Source organism: Lates calcarifer, linkage group LG15, assembly GCF_001640805.2.
Source record: "Lates calcarifer isolate ASB-BC8 linkage group LG15, TLL_Latcal_v3, whole genome shotgun sequence".
In the NCBI taxonomy this organism is placed as follows: Eukaryota; Metazoa; Chordata; class Actinopteri; family Centropomidae; genus Lates; species Lates calcarifer.
Genome location: NC_066847.1, coordinates 1,008,600 through 1,034,142, shown reverse-complemented (window position 1 = coordinate 1,034,142; position 25,543 = coordinate 1,008,600). Strand labels below are relative to the sequence as shown.

The window sequence follows — 25,543 nt, the reverse complement described above, 5'->3', positions numbered from 1 at the left end:
AGTCTGAACTTTAGTGGACGGACTCTGACGTGGAAAAGAAAAGCCAAGGTTCTAAAATAACAAACTTATCCTTTATGAGGAGAAAATGTGTGTTTGTGTTTTAGGTCCGACTGAGGACAAAGCCTCTTGTTGCTGGTTATATGATAATTTAAGACTCTGATGAGTTCTTCTTAGAGGAACCTTCTGTGCGGCTGATTTTATTTGCAGGCAGACACTGATGAACGAGTTGTATCAGAACTGAGGTTTGATGGGATGAAAATGATAAAACATTAAACATTAAACCAGCATTCATAAAAAACGTGACGCACAGACGAGATCGCTCGTCGTCCTCCGAGCTCACACTGATCCACAATCTCAATGTGAAAGAACGAAAAAAAGAAAGATCAGTCTGCAGAAATTAAGAAGAAGAAGAAGAAGAGGAAGACGTCTGTTCTGGAAGCTTCTTCAGGACGCTGCTCGCTCTGGCAGAGAGAGGAGTTTTTACCTTCATGGCGAGGGCGATGAGCGCTCCCTCCGTCGGTCGTCCCAGCAGATTGTGATTCCTGATCACCGAGTCGTTGCACACACAGCCGACCTAACATCACACACACACACACACACACACACACACACACACACAGCAGATCGTTAATGTCTCTTCTCCCACCGCAGCAGGGAAACTCAGGACAAACAGAAACAGATTCTGATGTGAACTCACCTCTACGATCTTGCTCACAGACGGGCAGGCGAAGCCGTGGATGATCTCTCCGTTCAGTAAAACTTCTCCTGCTCTGTTGTAGCCGACGCCCGTCACCTGCGAGACGACGTCGGGGACAAACAGGTCAGAGACAAGGACAAAGAAAAGAGGGAAACACATCGGACATTTCTGACGTGTGATTTTCCCTCAGACCTACAAACTGGACTAACACTGACTCTGACGTCTGACCTTTCGACCTCCATGTGACCTCTGACAGCAGCCATCGTTTTATATATATATATATATATATATATATATATATATGAAGGAACCAGCAGGTTAGAACCAGTCACCTGACCCATTTTTCCCAGCCTGGCAGCTGGGAGTTCCAGACGGAGGAAGTGGGTCGGAGTGTTCTCAGCGGGCTGCAGGAAACTGACTGAAGCTCACAGACTAATTCTAGTGTTTTAAGAGTTAAAGCTGCTTTAATAAACCAGCAGCAAAGAACTGGAGAGAAATCCCTCAACAAACAAACACACTTTAACCTAAACCAGAAACAGTTTTTAGCTCTGGTGCTCTGACTCACTGTCTCACCACCAACTCCAGCTGACTGACTTCACCTTCACCTATTTCCAGCTCTCCTCTTGTTTCTGTACGTTAAGTGAAACATGTTATTGTTCAGGTGTGTGGAGGCGGAGGCTCAGACCTCGGCGTGGAGTCCGTCGGACGTGAACAGCTGAGTGACGGTCATCTCGTTCTTGGTCAGAGTTCCTGTCTTGTCTGAACAGATCACGTTACAGCAGCCTGACGGAGGAAACAGCAACACACACATCACAACACGAACACGACGACAAACATCGTCCAACTAAAATCACCTGAGCTGATACTGACTGACTGCTCCTTTCCTCTGACTGTCACTGGATCAAACTGAGCAACCAGAGACACCACATGTCTTATTTCAGGAATCATCAGGGTTCCTCTGTCTCTCTGAATCAGAAACCTGGTGCTAAATGACGGAGTTTTCTTCGTGTGTGTGCTGTGACTGACGTACCCAGAGTTTCTACGATGGGCAGCTTCTTGACGATGGCTCTCTTCTTCACCATGCGCATCACACCGAGCGCCAGCGTCACCGTCACCACGATGGGTAAACCCTCTGGGATGGCAGCTACCGCCAGACTGAAGGAGGAGATCAGTGACAAAGTTACTGAGCTGAGACTTCACCGTGAGACCTCGACGTCAGCAGACTGACAGGATGTAGAACTACTCTGACCGATGCTCTGGCAACATGTGAGGTGAGATGAGATCGTAAACATGAGTGGTACTCTGATCATGCTCTGGTTTGTTAAGGATGCTGATGTTATTTTTTATGTTCAGTTCAGTTAGAAGCTGAGACGTTTCAACATGAACCTGTGTTTTTAACTTTCAGACTAATAACAGTCTCATATCTCATCACTGAAGTTTATGCTGAGGCCTCGTCTCATGAGGCGACCTGACGGCTGAATGGTCAGGGTGTGTACCATGGGCCTCAGTTTAACTCCTGATCCGGATCTTTACTGCCCTGTTTCCCCTCTCTCTTCACTGTCCTCTGAATAAAAAAAATAACGGAAAAAAAAAAGCTGAGTGTCGTCACAGTCGATATTTAAATTACTGCACTGCCTGTGACTGTGTCCCACTAACAGCTGTTTGTGCTAGGCTAACAGGATGCTAACAGGCTAACAGGAGTCTGTACAGAACCAGGAGCCTTCACTCCTCTTTCAGCCTCGTATTGACTTTAAGGCTTCTCTCTCAGCTACGTCTGTGACCTCCCAGTTAGCACGTTTCCCAAACCTTTAACTGAGAACATTACTTATTGTCTTTAAGTGTCTGAGTGCGTCCTGTCTGTTTCCCTCCAGCTGCTCCACCTAAAGGAAACGCTGCCTCCAGTGTCAGTGTTTACAATGTTGACAGAGGTCAGTCAGTTCTGATCTGATAACAGCAGTAAACTGCAGACTCTCAGCTGCCAGAGCTCAATCATTCACCAAACAGACACATCAGAGCTGAGTCACAGCTGCACCACCACCTCCACCAAACAGCAGTCAGCTGATCCAGCTACCTCACTCCGATGGTGAACATGTCCAGGATCCTCTTCCCCTGCAGCCAACCCACCAACATGATGACCCCTGAAACACAGACACCATCAGACCACTCGGACCGAAAAACACCGGCGACGTGACGTGAAGGTGAAGAAAACAAACCGACTGACCGATGATGCCGAAGGAATAGAGAGACAGCTGCTTCCCCAGCAGGTCCATGCTCTTCTGTAACGGCGTCTTAGGAGACTGAAAAACACACAACGCTTACTTCACAGAGAAACTCACATTTTCACCAGCAGCTTGATCTGGGTGAGAAAGTTCAGTCTTTAAACACAGGATTCCACTGTCAGCTGTTTGGATCTTTACAAACACCTGAATTAAAGCTACATATAAAACAAGCTTCACCAGCTTCATATAACAATAATCATCAGCTGGATTAGCTTCAGGAAACAGATGGATAAATGGACCCATATTAAAAAACAGCCTTTGTATTGAAGGTCTATGAACATGATCATGAAGAAAATCACAGACAAAAACAGCTCATGAGTAACATTACTGACAAACTCTGAGACCTTTAAGTTAAATGTACTTTTTGAATTAAAGTTATTAAAGTGTATAAACCTGAGATTAAAGCTCAGTGATGTTACCATGACAGCAACAGTGCAGCTTAAAGAAAGAAGATTACAGGTGTAACACCTTGTTTCAGAGCCTGCTGTGACCTGAGACGTGTGACTGACGTCTGAGGTATCAGGAATAAACCCTGGACATTCATTTCATCCACATGCTGTGCAGTAACCTGCTGACTGTGTATCTGCAACAATGGCCGACGTGTTTGAACTGACAGAGGCTGTGTGTGTGTGTGTGTGTGTGTGAAACGTTCAGAGGTTTTATTTGATCTTATATGACTGTGCTCCCTGCTCTCTCCCTGCGGTGTGTATCCATGCTCTCTGTGGTGATGGAAAACAGGGACCTGCATCACAACACCAGCTCAGCTCTCCTGGGGTTTTCCCTGTTCACTCAGAGTTCACCTCCGGTCACGAGCAGGAGGAGACGTTGGAGACAAACGGTGAGGATCTACTGTGTCTGAACCACTTCAGTGAGACGACTTTATGATGAACTAACTGGACTGTTTCATAAATAATCCTGAGAAATATTTAACAGCGTGTGGATTATTCATGGTTAGTCTCCTGGTGTTGTTATAAGAGAAGAAACACTGTGGGAAAGAATCTCTGCATCATTAACATGCAGCTGTCATCATCAGCATGTGTTGAATTATTGAGCTAAACTCGGTTTTAAACTCATGGAAAGTCTGGAACAGAAACTCTCCCGTAGGAGTGATGGCCTCATATTTCCAGTGATCTGATTGGTCAGCAGCCATGTTACTGACAGGTGTTGATCTGATCCTCTGACGTTAGATAAATGTTAACACAGAGAGTGTCTGGACCCCGATCACTGGAGAGAGCGATAAAACCACCACGTATGTTTCTGTTGTTCTTGTACGTTCAGAGCACTCTGAGGAGAACGTACCTCCTCTGCCTGCATCATCTTGAAAACCTCCCCAAACTCGGAGTTCTCTCCGGTTCCAATGACGATGCCCTGAGGAACAGGAACACACATGAACATGCAGAGCACTGTGGCAGATGATATTCATCTTATTGCTGTTATTTCTGTATCTGCAGGTCCTGAGGTAACTGCAGACAGCAGACTGAGCTGGTACCTTGGCTTTGCCACAGCGTACTAACGTCCCCATGAAGGCGATGTTGGCGCGGGAGGCGATGTCTCCGTTGGAGGCTCCCGGCTGGTGCGTGGTGGATTTGGGGCAGGGGGTGGTCTCCCCCGTCAGACTGGACTCATCCACAGTCAGGTCTGTGGCCTGAGGGAGGGGGGGCAGACACAGGAGGGGGGGGGGGGTCATCAACTGATAAACGACAACAATAACCAACGTTTCCAACTGTTCATGTGAGTATTAACGACTGCGACGTGTCTATGGACTCAGATAAATGAGTTTTGAAGATGAAGTTCATCTTCATTCACTAAACAGTGAATAAAAACTGTGTGAGACTGACTGAGCTTTCACAGAATTAGTTTCTTTCCCACTTCATCAAACTCATCAAACCTGTTTCTGGAACTTTTTAGAAACCAGCCACAGAAAGGAGAAAAGAACGTACTCCATGTGTTACACACCCAGTCTGCAAACATCAACTGTGCTGAAGATGATCTTTAGTTTATGGCTCTATAATTTCTTAGTAAGGTCGTGAGAGGGTGAAGACGTGCAGATAAACACACACACAGTTTATTTATTTACTTATTTATCACCTGATTTCTAAGTATATGAGTGTAGGAGCAGGTAGGAGACAACATGATGTCTGTAAAAAGTTTAACTGAAAAAATCTCTTCATCTTCTTCTTCTTATATAATCTGGTTCAAACTACAGGAGAGTTAAAGCAGCCTGATGGTGTTTTAGTAGAAGTTTCATCAGTCGTGTTGAGTTCATGAGAAGTTCATTCTTCATTTAAAACCAAGTTAAACTGAGTTACTCTGTCCTACTCCACAGACTCACACTGGTAATTCATTAGGATTCTCATTATTCATTACATTACAGAGACACTTCAGCCTCGTATCAGTTCCTCTCCAGGAAATAATCAAGTAATGGGAGGTGTAAGCTAAAGCACGGAGCTGTGTTTGTCCTGGGCAGGTGACAGGTGACACTCAGTGTCTGAGTGTGAACAGGATGTTCCTGGAAAACTGTGGTAAATGATAGCCATGAAACATGAGGCAGTGTCGGTGTGTGTCAGTGTGTGTCAGTGTGTGTTAGTGTGTGTCAGTGTGTGTCGGTGTGTGTCGGTGTGTGTCAGTGTGTGTCAGTGTGTGTCAGGTGGTGTGTCAGTGTGTGTTAGTGTGTGTTAGTGTGTGTTAGTGTGTGTCAGTGTGTGTCGGTGTGTGTTAGTGTGTGTCAGTGTGTGTCAGTGTGTGTCGGTGTGTGTCAGTGTGTGTCAGTGTGTGTCAGTGTGTGTCAGTGTGTGTCAGTGTGTGTGTGTGTGTCAGTGTGTGTCAGTGTGTGTCAGTGTGTGTGTCAGTGTGTGTTCAGTGTGTCGTGTGTGTCAGTGTGTGTCAGTGTGTGTCAGTGTGTGTGTGTGTCAGGTGTGTGTGTGTCAGTGTGTGTCAGTGTGTGTCAGTGTGTCGGTGTGTCAGTGTGTGTCAGTGTGTCGGTGTGGTGTGTCAGTGTGTGTCAGTGTGTGTCAGTGTGTGTCAGTGTGTGTCGTGTGTGTCGGTGTGGTGTCAGTGTGTGTCAGTGTGTGTGTCAGTGTGTGTCAGTGTGTGGTGTGTGTCAGTGTGTGTCAGTGTGGTGTGTCGGTGTGTGTCAGTGTGTGTCAGTGTGTGTCAGTGTGTGTGTGTGTCAGTGTGTGTCAGTGTGTGTCGGTGTGTGTCAGTGTGTGTCAGTGTGGTGTGTGTCAGTGTGTGTCAGTGTGTGTCAGTGTGTCAGTGTGTGTCAGTGTGTGTCAGTGTGTGGTGTGTCAGTGTGTGTCAGTGTGTGTCAGTGTGTGTCAGTGGTGTGTCAGTGTGTGTGTCAGTGTGTGTCAGTGTGTGTCAGTGTGTGTGTGTGTCAGTGTGTGTGTCAGTGTGTGTCAGTGTGTGTGTGTGTCAGTGTGTGTCAGTGTGTGTCGGTGTGTGTCAGTGTGTGTCAGGTGTGTGTCAGGTGTGTGTCAGTGTGTGTCAGTGTGTGTCGGGTGGTGTGTCAGTGTGTGTCAGTGGTGTGTGTCAGTGTGTGTCAGTGTGTGTCGGTGTGTGTCAGTGTGTGTCAGTGTGTGTCAGTGTGTGTCAGTGTGTGTCAGTGTGTGTCAGTGTGTGTCAGTGTGTGTCAGTGTGTGTCAGTGTGTGTCAGTGTGTGTCAGTGTGTGTCAGTGTGTGTCAGTGTGTCAGTCAGTGTGTGTCAGGTGTGGTGTGTCAGTGTGTCGGTGTGTGTCAGTGTGTGTCAGGTGGTGGTGTCGGTGTGTGTACCTCGAAGAGGCGGAGGTCTGCTGGGACTCTCTCTCCCACCGTCAGACACACGGTGTCTCCAGGAACCAGCTCTCTGGCCAGCAGGTGCTCCAGGTTCCCCTCCCTGACACTGAGGGAGGGAGAGCTGCAGGTTTATACATTTAACTGACCACAGGTTCACAGCAGAACAGCACCACTTCACAGCTTCATGCAGATCAACAGCTTCATCTTTAGTCTCCTGAGGTCCGGTCTGGTTTCATTAACTGGACTCCAGGGTTGTTAACTCCTGACTCCAGACTGTGTTTGTTGATAACTGGACCTCAGAAGAAGATCTGAACGTATCCATGTTGACTTCATTTACTTTTCTTTCCGCTGTATGTACACTGCTGTCATCCCTCAGGGGCAGTTAAACTGCCCCGGGGGGGAAGGTAAACCGAGCCATACATTTGTTTAAAGGCTGAGCTCAGAAGATCTAACTCCTCAGCTGTTTACCGACAGCCTCAGGTCCAGGGTCCTCCGGGGTCGGAGGAGGCTGTGGTTCCGTCTCCTCCCAGCAGATTTAACAACCACAGCTGTTGTTAACAGCCAGGAGCTCTGAGGAACCGACAGACGAGCCCACAGAGGTTCAGTATCTGGGTCTCTAGGTGTCTACCACCGAGTCCAGTTTGTTAAATCAACATCCAACAAAAACCAACAAAAGCCTCAATTAGTGAGGAATAAAAGACGAGTGTGTGACTCTGCACAGTCCTGCTGCTACAGGCTCTGCACAGCGGAGGGTGTGTGTGTCGGTGTGTGTAGCTGTAGCTGCAGCTGCTGCGTCCGTCTGCTGCTATTTGAAGTGTAAATCGAGGCCTGACGAGTTTGTCTGAAGGAAAATCACCTGATTCACTGCCTTCATTTAACAGGTGATTTATGTCATGGAGTGAAAAACAGAAGATAAAAATGAAGAAGAAGAAGAAACTCTCACCAGTGACATTCTGGAGGCACCAGCTTCCCGAGCTCTTCTAGAGACTTCTCTGAGCGGTACTCCTACACACACACACACACACACACACACACACACACACACACACACACACACACACACACACACACACACACACACACACACACACACACACACAGAGGAAACACAACAACAGCACAGAGTTATAAAAACACAAAAACCAGCTGGAGCTCTGCAAATTTCATGAATCTACACACACACTCACAGTCACACACACACACACACACACTCACCTGGACAAAGGCGACAGTCACTACGATGATGATGGCCTGTAACAGAGAGAGAGAAGCTGGATGAATCCTACAAATACTCACTGCTCTGTCTCTGTTTTACTTCTGGCTGCTTTTTCTCTTTATTCTCAACAAATCATAACAATCTCAAAATATCACTGCTTCATTTTCAGGCTGCTGTCTTCTGATCTGTTACACTGACTCCACTCTTGTTGTTTATAAATGTGCTAAATAAAATTCAATATTTCTATCTCCACTTTATTCACAGAATATTCTTTAGATTTTTTGTTTTGACTTTATTAAATGTCCCTTTTCTGTTCATCATTGAACCCAACATTAAATCTGCTTGTATTTAATGCTGCAGGACGTCCAGGTGCAGCTGTGTGAAACCACAGACGCTGCATCAGTTTGTTAAACGACTCTACACACACTGTTCAGTTCATATGACGCCACTGTTTATAAAGAGGTGAGTAAACACATCCTGAGGGTTGAGGTTTCCTGACTAAACATCCTGCTGCTCAGTTCCATCAGCTCAGAGTCCACACTCTCTTACAGCGTAGGCACACATGTAATGATACAGACTGCTGTGCAGCCAACAGCTGTCATCCTCTCACTGTTCACCTGCCTCTGATTCACTCACAGAGAAGGAAGCAACCAGCAAACAGCACGTCAGCGTCTGCATGTTGACCTCTGCTGCCTGCTCTACACTGACCAGAGGATTCTGACAGAGAGAAAACCTGAAGCAAAACTATCAGGCTCTCACTGTATTACAGCATTCATTAATCTACTGTTACTGCGTTTATGGTGTCAGAACGATTCATAATATCATGTGTCTTTATAGAGACATACATATTCAAATAGCCCAGGCTGTGCTGAAAATAAAGTTAGGAGTTACCTGTTTGTATTTTGCAGTATTGGATTTACACAGTTCTTTAAATCAGAGGTCTGAGACGCAACTACACTGACAACATGGCCTGAAGGTTAAACAACACAGAGCATCTGGAACATTAGAAAACATGTGTGTTAAGTTCAAATAATAAAATAAATATCTTTTTGAGTTAAACTGCTCAACAAGCTCAGAACATATTCTTCACTGTAAAAAATAACACTTCAAAATAAATTGAAAACACACTCTGCTGTCTGGAGTAACGTTGGTCAGTTAACTGTTACCTGCTGCAGCCTGTGGTGTTTATTTCTCCGATGCTCGACATGCTAACTCTGTTCATTTCCAGACAGCGTTACCGTGAGTTTGGCAGTGATGAGCTTCAACCACAGGAACAGTAAGGTGGTGTTTATAAAGCGGAGAGCGGCCTGAGTCCTGCTGTGGGCTGATGCTGGCAGCGCTCAGGGTGGGTAGAGTTAGGTTTCTTATTTGGGATGTGTTTCCTCTGCTCGCTGCTTTCCCCTCATCACTCCTCTCTGCAGGTTCACCGACGTTCACAAGCCTCACTCTTCATCTAAAACTAATGCTAAATGTGTAATTCTACTGTTCATGATCATCAGGATGGAAAAGAGAGTGACTGTTTCCATGGTAACTTAGTAAAATCCTGATTTATAACTCCATCTGTTTCTCTGCTGCTCCGACACAGAGGCTTTTATTTTGTTGGTTAACTTTTCAACGGTCCAACACTTGTAAAAGTAGCAGTGTGTTTTTTCATTTTTCACTATAAATATTACTTGGTATTTTTCTTCTTCTTTATTTTCAACCTATTATTTTTTTTTGCAGCAGCAGAGTTATCCAATGAAATGTCCTGAGGAGGATTATCAGTGGAGACGACCTGACGACTTTCAGGCGAAGCTCTGCAGGGATCAGGAGTGTGTTTCCTCTGAAGCGATGTGTGGACATTTATACAGAAAAGATAATGACATCCTCTGAGAGTCTGATGGAAGCTGCAGCGTTTTAAACACTTTAACTGCCTCCCTGATTATTAACTAAACTAAAACTTCACGCGTTCACCTCGACTAAGAACAGATAACTCAGCAGTCTGGTGTTTGTTCCATATTCTGGCTGTAATAATCTCTGCAGGACGTTGGACTTTCATCTTCTGTACATTTTGAAATCAGACATATTTTCTTTCATGTTCTTTGTTGTTTTCTTCTCCTGCACATTATCAATACAATTACTGAGCGCTGCAGCAACACCTCTCCACAGGGATCCCACAGGAAAAAGAAAAAGCAATGCAACCTAATGTGGCAAATTCACAGGCAGACACCAGCAGAGTTTCCTGTCTCCTCTGCTGCTGACGCTGCCGTAAAACACAACAACACAAACTGAACAAACAAACGACGTACCACAGTGATGCTGATGGCGTCATCAAACTGGTGCATGATAACGCTGATGACGGCCGACGCCAGCAGCAGCAGGATGAGAGGATCTTTGAACTGAAGACAGACAGAGAGAGAATAATCAGTGACAGTGGCCTATATTCTCATTACAGTGTGTGTGTTGACTCTACACTTGTGTTCAGAGGTGAGGTCAGATTAAGGTCAGCTTCAGGGTCTGAGTGTGTGTTTCCACGATGTGTGGACGAGCTGAAACAAGTGTCAGTCATCCACAGCGAGGAGGCGGAGCTAACTGAGCGAAGCGGGAGCCAACAGCTCCAGCTCTATTTTCAGCTCCAACATCCAAATGACCCGGTTTCCACACTGACGACGACACGGTCGCAAACTTTAACTCTTTAGTGATTAAACACAGCAGCTTCCACATCCCCATAAAACTCACTGTTACTGGATGGAAGCAGATGAACCTGAGATAATGTCCAGATCTGTGAGGAGCGATGAGGAGGAGGCTGAAACCTTCCTCACATTAACACATCAAACACACACACACACTGGTTTCTGTGGTCTGGATCGCTCTCTGTCCACTTCCTCTTCTTCTGTGGTTCATGTTCAGCAGGAGAGGAGGGAGATGTCAATTAATCTGCTTTTTCCTTTGTGAAAGGTTGGACAGAAATGTGACCAGTGTCCACTGGACTCAGTGAAAATCAGCTCACGTCTCTGAAGCTTTAATTCACTTTTTAATATAAGAAGTGGTGAGTTAGTAAATGAGGAAAGTGCAGCCATAAAACATCTGTTACCACGTCATCAACAAGCTGCAGGTGTGTTTTCATTTGCTTGTAAAACACAAAACTTTCTCTCAGAAAGAGCTGCTGATTATTTCAGGGGGGTGGGGTCGTGAAGTTAGCAGATTTTAGTTATTTAGATTTTAGATTAATGTTAAACTCAGGATGTCAGTAAGAGGCTAACGGCTGTTAGCTGAGCTGTTGCTCTGATTCTCTGGTTCCAGCTTCTCAAGTTTCTGTTTGACGTCACTGTAAACTGAACATCTTCGAGAGACAAAACAAGACATTTCAAGGCGTCTCAGCGTCCTGCTTCTGAGAACCAACACTCCAGAGAAGCAGAAATGTTTCACCGTTGCAGCAGCTAATTGATTATTCTGATGATTATTTTCTCAATCAATACATGAACTGTTTGGTCTGAAAAATGTCTGTTTCTCTGAATCCTCTTCTCTTCAAAATATTGATCATCTGAAATGACTTAAGTGATTAATCTGTTGCAGTTCTCACATTGGCTCCTGTATCTTAACGAGTAGAGATTAAACGGCTGCATCAGCAGCAGAAACACAGCAGCTCCTCCTGTCTCTGGAGGAACCTTCAGCACCGTCAGGTCAAGTGTGAAACTTGACAGATTGTGGCTGAAACACTCTCAGAAATCTCTCAGCTTTTATGTGTGAACGGAGCTAAGAAGGAAAAATCAAACAGCTCCTCTTTCCTCCTTCTTTCTGCTGTCTTCTGTCTGATCCTCTCCTCTGTTTCCTCTCACGCTGCTTTTCTATATTTAACCTCTGTGTTTTGCTGCTGCTCAGAGGCCTCTCGTCCTTCCACTCGTCCCTCCACTCGTCCCTCCTTCCTCCAGCTGCTCGGGACCAGACAGCAGCACTTTCTGTCCTTGTCAGAGTTCATGTGGACAAAACAGGCCAGCAACAAACCTCCCTCAGGCTGCTTCCATTCTTTAACTGCTGAAATCTGACTGAGACGGCTCCTGTGTTCACATTGCTGCTTTAATGAAGCCTCTGACTGTCTGGTGGCTTTTTCCCCACTGGTCATTTTGTCTGGTTCTGTGGGGAGGATCTGCAAATATCATCTGTCTTTCTCCTCAGTGTTTTTGTTCATGAGCAGACTAGATGGCTCTTAAAGTCTAGAAAAGTCAAAGGTGTGGGCTTACACCAGGGACGGGCTGAAATACGATTTCATCGCCCATCGCGATTAAAAACACTGACAATAGGTGTAATCACCGGATAATTGTTAATATGTTTGTCTCGCCAACATTCAGTCCTGTGTTGATTTATTTTGAATCGCCACAAGGGGGAGCCCTGCATCTTTCCAGTTGTTCCAAAAATGCTAAGCCTGTTAGCATGGCTGAAGCTCGCCCCCAGTGTTTCCCCCGCTAAAGAAGGAGGTTGGAACTTTGAACTGGGAGTGACGTCACCTCTGAGTTAACGGCTTTCCAGTTGAGATGTCGGAAAAACTTGGACGCTCACAGGAAAGCCTGATAGTTGTTCTTTCAAAGTGTGCGTTCGCTGCCATTGATGTGAGGAGCAGCCATCTTGAATTCGTATGTCGGAGTTGCTCCAACTTTCCGAGTTGGAAATCTGACTTCAGGGGGCGTTCTAATTGAAACTTCCGACTTCTGAGTACAACTTGAACGCACCATTAAACCAGGTCCAATAAGCTAGCATTAGCTACATAGCTAAACAGTAAATAGCTCTGCTGCGGTCGAAGTTTTTCTTTTACTGTTAACCGAAACATTAATTTGGCCACAGCTCGCGAGGAACAGGAAATCCTTCTGGCAGATTAAAGCATATTTTCATGATTATCACAATAATATCACAATTATTTTGGCCAAGAAAATCATCAGGTGTGGTATTACATCTGACATTAAGATATGATGTCGTTATAGAACAATAGGCTTTGTGTGGAAGGCTGCATGTCGAACCTGCTGGGTTCAGATTTAGACCTTGATCTTGTGCCATTTTCGTCTCTTCTGGTTCGTCCTGTTTATCTGCTCTGTGTTCTACTTAAAAATGAATGAATGATGTCTGTGCCCTAAAAATATAATAATAGGTGTGGTATTCCATCTGACATTAAGACATTATGTTGTTATAGAACAATAGGCTTTGTGTGGAAAGCTACATAAAACAAATGTGTTCTGTACTGTGATATGAGAACATGGTTATTTAATTGAATTAAAAGACTGAAAACTTCTACACATTTATTTGTAGAGTTTATTTAAACTTTCAGGAGTTCTGAGGGTTTTTTTAAAAAGCCCTTGGTGCAGTATTTAATTTTTAAAGTGAGAAACAGTTCAGTTCTTTAAATTAACCTTCGATAAGATAAAAACACACCTGATACATAAAGAAGTGGAAGCTCAGGCTCTTTGTGGTGAGAGTCACAGGGAACGGCAAAAATCAGTGCACATGGATTTTAAACTGTTGTTTTGTGTTTCATTTTCTTTTATTTGTTTCTGCGTGACAGCAGATTGTTCAGACAACGCACAGAATAAAATGTATTTTTAGCTTCATGTTGCATATCTGCGTAAGAGTTTTGTTCAGGGACGTGTACGGTATGTGATTATTCCTCTGCTGAATGTGAATGTCAGCCGATGGAAAATCCACATTCATATGAGCTATTACTGTTATGTAATCATATGTGGGATGGGCCTTTTCAGTGGCATGACACCAAAATAAAAATCACTCTCTCGTAAATAATGAATATAAAAATGCATGAAATAAGAAGATAATGTTTAACATTAGACTGAATTCTAATAACAGGCTGTGTTGGTGGTTTTCTGGTCGTCTCCTGACAAAACAATGACAGTGTGGAACATGACGAGCCTCCAGACATTTTATCAGGCACATGAGGATAAAAATAGTGTGTTGGTTTTGTGGTGGAGCAGCGTTCATGCTGCTGCTGGCTGTGTGCAGAGCTTCCTGAGACTCATCATCTGGTAAAGCAGCAGTGTTAAAACATGCTCTGGAAGATTAGCGGGTGAGGACAAACTGCTGTCTACGCTCTGAAGGCCGGAGCCAACAGCAGAGAGACCTCACACTGTCACACACACTCTGGGTTGTGTGGTGTGGGAGTAAACAAACAAACAGCAGCTGTGACACTGAGCAGACTTTGGGGGGGGGTAAGACTGGACTCCTTAAAGCACAGCTCTGATCTCTTACCTGTAAGAGGTATTTCTTCCATAGCGGCTCCTCTTCATTGATGTCGAACTCGTTCCAGCCGTGGTACGCCCTCCTCCGGCTCACCTCCTCCTGGGACAGACCCAACTGCAGGTCGGCCTGCAACACAGAGCGAGGTTTACCTCAGAATTACACTGAGAAATTTCATTTTATTTTTGTTTTATCTGGAACAAAAGTGCAAGTTGTAGATGTTCTACATCAGAAACAGGTTTTGCCATCATTTGCTAAGCTCCAACACTTTGTTATTAGCTGGCTGCTGGTCCAGGAAGTCAGTCAGTTTAAATCAGTTTTATTTCTGCTCTGTAACATTTGTCCAGCGGTGTGTTTCTGGTCTGAGGACACCGTACCTGCAGGATACACGCTACTTCGTTGACAGGGAGTTCGCTGGCTTTTCTGGAGGTTAGTACTGGGACCATGGTCTCATCTTCACTGGATTGTTGTCTGTCGGAAAGCTGCAACACAAACAGAGAAAGAAACTTTAGTAAAACCAGACAGGACGCACAGGGAACAAACTGCTCTGTGTGGACATTGAGGGAGCAGGATGTGCGTCTCTCAGCTGACCCGCCTTCACCTCCACCACAGTCTGATACTGCAGCGGCCTGAGGTTTTTATTCTGTCTGTAGTTTACAGCAGCTTCAGCAGCAGAAGCCTCAGTGATGTGAGCAGTGTGTGTCTCTCCTGCCGGGCTGCTGACAGCTGCTTTACCTGTGCACCTTCCCACGACAGGTGGGCGGTTCTGAGCAGGTAAGCAGAACTCTGCAAACACCTGACGCTGGAGCTGGGAGCATCGGAGCAGGCAAACACAAATAAGTCACGCTCAGTAGTGAACTCAGGTTGACCCCGCTGTCGACGTCCAAGAGCCAAAACTAAGTAATGTTATTTACCAGTATAGTATATGTATATATACATGTACATATTAACCATGGGCCAGTAGGAGAACCTCAAACAAACATCAGTTTTGTGATTACAGCTCTGAAATGAGTTCATTTGAAATACCTGGTAAGAAAACAACTGTTTTCCACTGAACACAATTCATTTTATTTCTAAACAACAAATATGAAACCACTGATTCAGTCCTGCTCGTTGATGTGAGGCAGACGCTGTGTTCAAAAACAGAAGTTAGACAGAGAGCTAAATACACTGATAAATCTGAGGGTTGTTTCTATCACCTCACAGTAAATATCGGCTCTTTGCCAACAGCCGCTGTCTGACAGACTGATTCAAAACCAGGTCACACTTTACATCAGCGCTCGACGGCGTCTCGGAGCTGAAAACTGTTCACAAACGTCCACAAAGTCAACATCAAATGACACAATCCACCTCCACCTGCAGTGTAACTGTAGCAGAACATCCACCTACAGTCCCCACACACAGGGCGCTACATCAGCAGACATTAGGCCACAGGGGATTACAGGAATCTGATTACTTCAGACTAATAACTCTGGGGTAAGGAGTGGAAAATATTTCAGGTATTTGATGTGGCTGTGACCCGTCTCTTTCTACTGTTTGAAGCTCAGACAGAGAGGGAAACATGTTATATGTTCGACAGGATTAGGATGTTCATTCACATATGAACCAGCCTGCAGCTTATAGAGATCTACAGCAGAGTGTCATCCAACATTAGAGCCAGTAAAACACCAAACAAAGATAGTTTTTAGTGTTTATGTGCTCTTCCTCTGTAACTCAGTAACTACTAAAAAACTACAATAACCCTTTAATGATCATTTTAACACCATTCCATGCCACTGATAAAATGATAAACCCTTTCAAAGTGTGAGGAACTTTCATTCAACAGACTCATTCAGTCCTGAACTTTACCAGTAAACTGTTGTTAGTGTTTCTAAACAAAGTGGACGTACCAGCTCGGCCTCTCCTCCCTCTACAGGCTCAAACCCGTCGTCCTCTCTCTCCTGAGCTGTGCCGTTCAGCTCCATCTCCTCTGATTCTTTCATATCTACCTGAAGTCGTCTGGGAAAACACCTGTCACCCTGCAGTAACTGGTTACCTCCTCTGCACCTGTTGCACTGTGGCTGAGTGTGTGTGCAGCACAGACTGTACAGGTGTGGAGGAGCTGCCTGAGCCCCGCCCACAGTGACGACAGGTCAGAAGCACAGCGACCAGAATGACGACAAAACGCCTCAGCACATTTCCTCTGTTTATTCAGCTCTGCTGCTCCACGTCTGATAATGGAGGAGGAACGATCAGCTGATCACAGCTCGTTAAACACAGTCTCACCTCAGATCAATATCTGGAGCTCGTTAAGATCAGAGTTTAACTTTAACGTTTGGTCATGTAACTGATCAATAGATCTTTTTATAGATCAGTGAATGGCTTTGTTCCAGTCTTTCCATATGTCCACAGCAAACAGACAGTCTGACTATAGACTGACTATATTCAGTCAGAACATTTGAATGAACATGAACTCTCTCTGCTCTGACGTTACTGTCACTGTTGATCTGCATCACTCTGAAGAATCAGGCGTCAAAGTCAATATCAATATCAGACATCAAAGACTGGAGCTACAGGTTATCAGCACCTTCTGGTCGAACAACAGCTGATCTCAGATCTGAACCTGGGAGTTATTTAATAGCTGCACATGATAAAATAGAGATAAACTGAGCACAAAGCTCCAGAGAACATGTGACCAGAAATCTGTGACTAAATATTTTCATAGGTCGAACCGGTGCCTGACATCGAGCCGGTCTGTCTCTGGGTGTGTACTGTTATTATTTCCCACCCATATCCTGCTAACACCTGTCCCTTCTCTGCGTCTGATTGGCTCTGACTCTGGTGTTCTTCTTCTCAGAAAATAAAGCACGTGTACCTGTAATTCAACATGAAGACAAATATGAATCGCTCTTTTTGTGAAGAGAAATGCAGCAGTGCCCGTCACACCCTGACACAGGTGGATAACATCACTCAGCTTCAGGTGAATCTGAGTTTGGCCACACACCTCACATCTACCGGTAGTCTGCATGTGAGGCATTTAGGGGACATCTGTAAATTGCAGCGACAGAAAATAACCTGGCTTACACTGTGGGAAACACTGAACACAGCAGAGACTCTGAGCCAGAGCCAAAGCTGAAAAGAGTGCAGCCAAAGACTGCACCTTTCTTCCTGTTTACAGTCATTTACATAATGATGGTTTTATTTTTACTTTGTTCAGAAAAGTTTTTTGTTTTGTTTTTTTACAGAATTCAGTTATTTCTGTTCTGAGCTCGTTGAGCTGCAGAGTTTTACTTTCCATGGGAATTAACTGAAAGATTTATACAAACATGAACATGAACATTCTGCAGGCAGAACTTAATCCATCAATAGATATATTCCCTACATGATGTGTGCATGTGATGGAGGAATTTACATTAAACCTGCTTGTTTTAACCAACATTATGCTGCAACAGGTTTTTAAAACGTTCCCTGTTACAGGCTAACCTGATTCCTGTTAATTCCCATGGAAAGTTTTGCAGCCCCAGTGTGGAGCCGTGTGATAAAAGCAGAGCTGTGATCAGATCACCCAGATGCAGCTGACAGGGTCAGGAGGTCAGCTGCAGCTCTGAGAGTCTGTCAGTGTGGATATTCACAGTTTTCACTGGTTTAAAACAAAGTGACAACATGTAAATCCTAGTGTGAGAGGAGCTAAGAATAGTCGTCTTCAAACGCATCGTCTGGAAGCTTCAAACACGTCCAACTGTTAACACTTGTACAATCAGAAGCTTATTGTAATGCACAGTGCTGATTTCCCTGCAGTCTGCAGAGGAGGACCAAAGACTTCAGGTCCAGAGAGGGAGGGAGGAGGTAAAGGAGGCTGACAGCATCCTGGCAGCACTTAAAGACAGCGGGAAACAAAAGGAGGACGAGTTCAGCTCCGTCAAAAACCCCACAGGCTTTAAAAACAGAACAAAGCCTATTTTTACTTTATCTCACAATGACGAGGGAAAAACTTTCATTACTTTGTCAGCTCATTTTTCATGTCACTGAGAGGAGCTATTTAAAAAACACTTGACAAAGGGTTTACACTTCAACACAAGTGTCACTACGTCTTATTGTAGTAGTCAGAGAGTAATACCTGCGATCAACGCCATCACAGTTTCAGGAAATCTTCGACAAAGCAAACAGCTCACAGACGTAAAAGCTCGAGGGATTTTCTCTCCCTAGAAGTTTCTGCTGTGTGTTCGTGGTTCTCAGGCTGAACTCACCCGTCTACCTGATTAATGTCTCTGCCTGAGAGACCGAACTCAGGGCAAAGTCTCACGCCACAGTTTGATTTTCTGGCCACATACATCAGCTACAGACCGTTAGAGGCACGATCAGCGACTGCAGTATTTCCACAGAACATGGTTCAGTACAGAGCAGCTGCTCAAAGACAAACGAACCCAGACACGTAAAAGCTTCAAACATCAGGAGTGGGGGATTTACTGACCCATTTTATGTTGGAGAATCAAAACCTGAAAATGTCTTGAGCTTGTGTTAAAACCACAGACCTTATTTCAGACATTTAACCAGAAACACACTGACAACAGGAAGAGCTAACATGCTAACATGCTAACTGACTTCATTCCTCTCTATGGTGAGCACCTGAACTACCAGGAAACCCTGTTAGCAGAAACACACAGAGGACGTGTTTTTAAGCAGCTCTTTGATAACTGGTCATTCAGGATAAATCTGGCTGAGTAATCACCAGCACTGAGCTCTGAGCTGACCTGGAGTCAGTAACTTTTAGGTGGATGTGAAGGTGAAGGAAACTGCAGCTTCCCTGATTAAATCTTTCTTTCAGCTTCAGCAGAACAAGAACTGGTGATTTTATCCTCCACATCAAGAGGAGGGAGGACTGCAGGGAAAAATAATGAGCATGTGACTGTTGTACGACACAAACACATCCTCTGTGTGGTCTCGTGTGCCTGCTGAGCAGTGTGAGAATAACCTTCCCGTCCTGCAGCTACAGCGCCGAATGAATTGAGGTATTTCTCATCTACTGTCAATATTTTCACAGCCTCAGGTTGAAGCAGAGAAAACTGGGAGCAAACGCTGAGCGGTTTACCTGACGCTCCGACCTGCTGCAGCCAAAGCTGAAATTCACCAGCCAGCAGGGAAATGTGATAAACTGAATAAATAAACTGAATCAGCAGCATGTAAACTCCAGAGAGGAAAGTTGTCAGCTGTGACAGTGGTGACAGATGAGCAGGTGAATATATATGAAGCCTCAGAGCAGAGTTATCAAGAGGAAGACGTGTGAAACCTCTGACATCTTCTACTCACACAAACCTGAAGGTTTCACACTTCAACACCTTAAAATGTCAAACTCCAACCTGATGTTTAAGACCAGTTTCCACACAGAAATAAAACAGCACCGAGCAGCACAATCAGTGTTTGCAAACTCAAACATTTCTCTCTGTGAAACTAGAACAAACATTTTAGTCACCTCAGCCAGAGGAACACACTCACAGCTCAGCAGCAACACACACCACACTTAAAACCGTCTTCTTAGTGAGTAGAGCTGCTGTTTTCCATTTAACTACATATAAACTGCTCAGAGCATCAGTTTCACATAAAGAGCTTAAAGCTCAAATGTCCTGGTTTGGATCAAATGAGGAAAATATCTGCTCAGAAAGAAGGAGACAACAACGCAAACAATCGCTCTGAATTTCTGGCAGAATTTCCTAATTAGTAAATGACATTGAAAAGTCAGTGAAAGTGTGTGTTACAGTCAAGAACAGGTTAAAGCTGAAGCAGCTCTGTGAAGTCTGGCTGATAAAGTCTTGGCACTTTTCTTTGTGTCACAGATCCAACAGACACTTATAATATCGACCTGTGTTTTTACTTCTGAAGAAGAGGTGACAGTTAAACGGTGGCTCCACCTGTTAACACCGGAGCTTTCCTCGTACATCTTCAGTAAAGTTTGTGGAGGTTTCACACCTTGTTTCTGATGTGGCTGTAATCACCTCTGATCAGGCTGAGACCTGGAAAAAGAGAAGACCGGTCTCATCTGGTCTCTTCCTCCTCCAGATAATCGTCTTCAGATCCACCACAGAGACCATAAGCCTCACTCTGACTCTGTTAGCATCAACAGGCTCACGTCCACAATCTCCTCTCTTCACTTCACCAAACCACTCTCAGCCTCTGTTTAACCCAACACAGAGAAGAGTGGCGTGTACAGCCTCTGCTGCCGGAGTTCCTCTGAGCAAACAGAGAGCAGCTGATATCCTCTGCTTCAGAAAGAGAGGTAAGAGAGGCCTTCAGCGAGCAGGTGAGAGGCTGAGAGAGGATTGTTTCTGATTAGGAGTGACCGGAGCTTAAAGGAGGATCGTGCTCCTCCCGCCTCCACCTGACCGATCAATACTCCCAGTCTGCCCTCTTCAGGACCGGAGGGCAGCTGCAGGCGCAGGCTGAGAGCTCCGAGATTCACCTCCTCCGTCCATCTGAATAATCACTGAGACGGCTCTGCAGCATTTATCTATATTCTGTCTTAAGGTGACTGTGGTGCTAAACATGTCCAACTGTTTTGATTGTTGATTAATCGTCCCCGATTCCCACTCAGTTACATCTGCTTCTAAACTGTGAGGATTCACTTCTCTCACGTTTTATTAAATGTTAGAAAAACAGAGAGATTAGTGCAGACAGTCAGAAAGGCAAACAGCTCAATCACTGCCTTCAGTGACAAACTTCCAGAGGAAACCTGGTGTGTGATTTGCTTTTGACACTGATTACAAACTGTCCTGATGAGAGCGGCTCATCAGAGGAGAGAGGCAAGAAAAACCCGACTCAGCAAAGCAAACAAAGGAAAGGAGGTGACTAATACCTGGGAAGCTAAAAAATTATTCAGAAATATCTGCAGTCGAGTCAATTAATCCTTTACTCATCTACTGCACTGGAGTATAAATTCAAGGTACTTGTACATGACTAGATTATTTCCATTTTATGATACGACCCAACAGTATTAGACAGAAGACAAACAGGCAAGAGTGAACGAAACTCATGTTTTATCTGTTGTTCCATCCTGTTAATGATCAAACACATTTATCTCCTGAGACTGTGACGAGGTCCTGACCGCTGAGCAGTGGAAACCCACTCAAATTCTTTACTAGTCTTTATTTTGTAAAGGCTCAAATGACAGAATGGACAAGTCATAGTGACATCGAGTCCACATGTTTAATAAAGCAGAAAATTTAATGACTGGATTCTTTGGTGTTTTATGAATGAAGCCACATCTTCTTGGAAAACTGAAACTAAATTAGCAGGAGACAAAATTCAAACTGGGGACAAAAGCAAATTACAAAACCTAACTTTCATTTCTTCCTAAGATTTCTATCACCACACCCAACCTGTCAACAGATATTAAAGTGGAACATGGATGTCTGAACCAATTTGTCAAATATACAAATATGAGCCTCATGGTGGCGCCACATGAACAGTCAGAGGAACACCAAAGTCAGCAGGATTCATTGTCTGGACACAACAAATGTCTCCACCAAATTTAGCACCAATACAACCAGTAGATGTTTAGATATTTCCATCTGGACCAAGATGGTGGATCGGCCCAACACTACCATCCCTAAAGCTACGCTGCTAGCAAAACACGAAAAGTATATCCCACAAATTTATACATACACAGTAATATTTGACTTGTAAATACAGTAAGACACAGAGCAGGTGTTTACTGGTGGCTGATTTTCCTCCTCCAGCCTCGTTTGAAAATGCAAAACTGAAACAAAGAAAAAACTCAAGTCAAGTCAACGGACGAGTCTCTGAGACTCGTCTGTAAAAACAGCTTTCATCCTGCCCTCATTACAATCTGCAGCTTTTATCATCGTTTCCCAGCAGTTCCAATTAGATCCAGGTCAAACTCTATTAATGGGCTGAGAGTCTGTGTGGGCCGAGTGCCAGGTCCCTGCAGGGACGCTCATTTTTCCCCATAAGTGCTGCACTCAAACGCCTCACCTGAACATCACTCTGACGGCGCAGAGAAGAGAGGGGTGAGCTCAGACGTGAACTTTAAACATGGGCAGATTAAACACTTTATAACCTGGATAGATCAGCCGTGTCTTTATGGCTCTGTGTGTAGTTTCTACAGAGGTGCAGTGTTTGTACAAGAGAGCGATAAGGACAGTTTGACCTCTAAACCTCAGCTTCAACCTCAGATCAGGTGAAGGCCGACACCTGGTTCAATTATCAAATCTGTGGACGCTGATTTTTCTGAGGCTTTATGGACTGAGAGTAGGAAGACGGGACGGGACGTTTATGGAAAGAGACACAACACTAACACGATATTTAGCATCTAGTGAGCGAGCACTGAATGACATCTGTTCACATTGTGTGGTTCCTCCACTGGGTTTCACTGTTTATTTAGCTAATTCTATTTTCTTTGAGCAGAGAAGATGAGGATTGAGATATTAAATTTCTTAGTGATGTTAGGAGGTGGAACAAGACATGTACAACCTTAATCTGACATGTGCTTCTTGTACGTCTGGATGCTGGGGATGTTATTGCAAAAACATAGTTTTTATTTATTTATGAATTGATTCAGAATCACTGAAGAATTGCCTTTTTCCCCAGCCCTACTTCCTTATCCATCTACAGGGTTTCCACCAGGCCTAAGCATCAGGGGCGGCTCAACTGGAAACCACAGATATACTGGTTGGAAAGCTCATGTTACTCTTTATTCAAATAGCGGGCGCATGTGAATTAGTTTGAACAGATTGCAGGACATTTTGAATTTGTCTGACTGTGATTTTTTTAGAGGTGAAAGCTGTGAAACACACTGTAGGAAAACAGAATAGACGCTTACAGCTATGACAAGCTAACATTAGCTAGCCAAACAGTCAGTAAGACAGATACTTGCTTTGTGTCATGTAGAGAGAAGACGGCCAAATACTGGAGGTGATGGTGACGGCACACAGAGTCAGTGACAGCCTGACTGGTTGTTAGATTCTATTCTATATTTTTCTTTTGCTTAGTTTAGTGTTTGTTATTTCCAAACCTCCAGAGCAACATCAGTGAAGCAGTTTAAAACTAACCAACTGTCAAACCCAACTCTGTCAGCCAAAACAAGCCTGGACAAAACAGAATTTTCACTCTCAACTTTGGCTTTTTTCTTGTATGAAGCCACAGCCTGGATGGGTTATAGTGTCCGGACGTATATACAGTCCTGGGCTTGTTAGAAGACTGTGGGTGTGCCAGCTTCATAACCGCTCCCTGTCTGTTTTGTATAAAATCAGGATATCCTGCAAAAGCAGCAGGGCTCAGATAGAGGCTGGATACAGTTGTCAAAACACAACAACCACCACTACACATCTCTCATTAACAGCGGTGACACAGGTTTGGCAGGACGCACACAAACCACATTCCTGGACGCAGAATAGATGACGTCAGAAAATAGAACAAAGGCGACACAACACAGCTGTATAGTGCTGATTTAGAGCTGTGACAATTCACTGTTTCAGGCATTTACTCTGTAAAATGACCAACTAGAAATACAGCCTCAGGGTTGTCTGCCTCCGCCAACCAGTCTGACTGCAGTTTATTACCATGTGTGGATTGAGCTGTGGCCAAAAACGTGTTTAACCTTTGACCTTTAACCACCAATTTCAATCAGTTCACCTGCGAGTCAAAGTGAACGTTTGTGCAGAAATTCCTTCAAGGTGTTACTGAGATATCACAGGAATAAGACAGACAGACGACGTGAAAACACAACGCCTCCGGCCACAGATAAAAACTAACTGCACGTGATATTATATCATTTCTCACATTTTAAAAAGAATATTAAATTCCTAAGATGAACCAGGGGAATTTCAAAATAAAGGAGTGACTTTCAAAGTGCGATTTTTTTTGAAAACAGCAAATGAAGACTTGGAAAAAAATCCAGCTTATTGAAGAATAAACAAGGCATTAATTGTAAAGTCGTATTCCTGACGTGTAGCTAACCTCAAACTGAAACGCTTCCATGCATCAGATTTAAGACGATGGAGCATCCACCATCAAACAAAGACCAATCTTTTGTTAACGTCCAGCTCCATGATGGAGCCCAAACACTTCTGTTCTTGTGATATGGTGAAACTGACGACACGTCACATCCCTACTGATCGATTCATTCTGGATCAATGCTATGGGCTCGTTGATCACTGATAAAGAAAATGACCAGTATTTCCAGATTTAAATCAGAATGTCATGGGTTTACTTGGTGAAGTTGAGAGAGGTCTGAAGAACACACCTGTTACAGAGGTACTGTTTTAGTGCTGAAGCTCAGGTAATGTAACGACACAATGCCCAGGTTTGTGTGCAGACACTTTGTGTAGGTTCGTGCTCTTTGAGACACAATCATGGCCACAAGCCGACTGAGTCTCGGCTCCAGCTCCAGTTTCTCCACCCTCTCTCCACCCTCTCCCTGCCTGCTAGATTTGTAGAATCAAGTTAAACTCAAGATGATGATTGGCCGTCTGCCAGAGCGGCTGTTAACGACACACTTGACTAAGCGCTGGTGTTCATTTCACTTCCCGGTCCCACTGCTTTCAAGGTCTGCAGGAAGGACACAAACGCCTCGTTTATCAGCTGAGCTCTGCTCGGCTCAGTCAGGAGGTCGATGTTCACCACGTCGCTCGACTAATTTAATGTCAGCCGCAGAGAAAAACTAGACTGAGGCAAAAGTAGGTCAAAATCCAACACCAGGCTGGGACTTTCAGAGCAGAGAAGAGTCAGGGTCCACTGAAGGGCTTATTTCTGGAATAAATAATATTTCTTTAAATGAGAGCACAAAACATGATGATGAAAATAAAGGAAAGCAGGCGTGACGTTTAGCAGCAGTAACATGACTGAAAATTAGCAGAGGTAGCTCAGTGAACAGCAGCAGCTGTAGAAGCTGTAGTGATCGGATCACATGTATTATTAGAACTAGTGGCTTCAGTGAGAGGGAGGTATTGATGGAATCAGATGCAAATAAGCTACAGAACAAAGCATTTCTCAGCCTCTTCCTCACAGACCTCCAGAGAGAAATGAATGGAGGTAGGACTCAGTGTTTTTGCACAGGAACAGTCTGACATCTGAAGAAATCCTTTTGTCCACAGGCTTTAAGCAGCCTGGTAATCAGACTGAGCTGCTGATTCAATTCTCTTTATTCAGTCTGAAATCAGGTTATTTTCTGTTTAGTTAGAAAAGAAAAAAGCCCATAGAAACAGCAGAGAAAAATAAATGAATGATGTTTCTGCTGTAAACAGCTCAGCCACTCTCAGACATGTTCCTGTCGTGATGACGTCCACGTTCATATATTTAAATAATAGTGAAAAGGTGATGTTGACTTCTAATGACTAATTGCTCCAGCTCGACTGTGCCCCGTCTGTGATAAAC

The 25,543-nt window shown here is 44.4% G+C and overlaps 1 protein-coding gene across 3 annotated transcripts in view; it reads right to left on the bottom strand.

Moving 5' to 3' along the window:
- Positions 1–25,543, bottom strand: part of atp2c1 (ATPase secretory pathway Ca2+ transporting 1) — a 41,288-nt gene that overhangs the window by 9,235 nt on the left and 6,510 nt on the right. Inside the window, exons 1-15 of one of the 3 annotated variants that reach the window (XM_018674048.2) lie at positions 20,149–20,289; positions 14,557–14,661; positions 14,192–14,308; positions 10,255–10,344; positions 7,966–8,001; positions 7,694–7,755; positions 6,748–6,856; positions 4,466–4,621; positions 4,276–4,344; positions 2,919–2,994; positions 2,769–2,835; positions 1,728–1,852; positions 1,383–1,480; positions 698–793; positions 485–574 (exon numbers count right to left, since the gene is read on the bottom strand). In XM_018674048.2, coding sequence (XP_018529564.1) covers positions 485–574; positions 698–793; positions 1,383–1,480; positions 1,728–1,852; positions 2,769–2,835; positions 2,919–2,994; positions 4,276–4,344; positions 4,466–4,621; positions 6,748–6,856; positions 7,694–7,755; positions 7,966–8,001; positions 10,255–10,344; positions 14,192–14,308; positions 14,557–14,625 — 1,260 coding nt within the window. In that variant the 5' untranslated portion in view covers positions 14,626–14,661; positions 20,149–20,289. Of the gene's footprint in view, positions 1–484; positions 575–697; positions 794–1,382; positions 1,481–1,727; positions 1,853–2,768; positions 2,836–2,918; positions 2,995–4,275; positions 4,345–4,465; positions 4,622–6,747; positions 6,857–7,693; positions 7,756–7,965; positions 8,002–10,254; positions 10,345–14,191; positions 14,309–14,556; positions 14,662–16,068; positions 16,236–20,148; positions 20,290–25,543 lie in introns of those variants that run through there. The other 2 variants (XM_018674046.2, XM_018674047.2) reach the window with 2 other exon arrangements.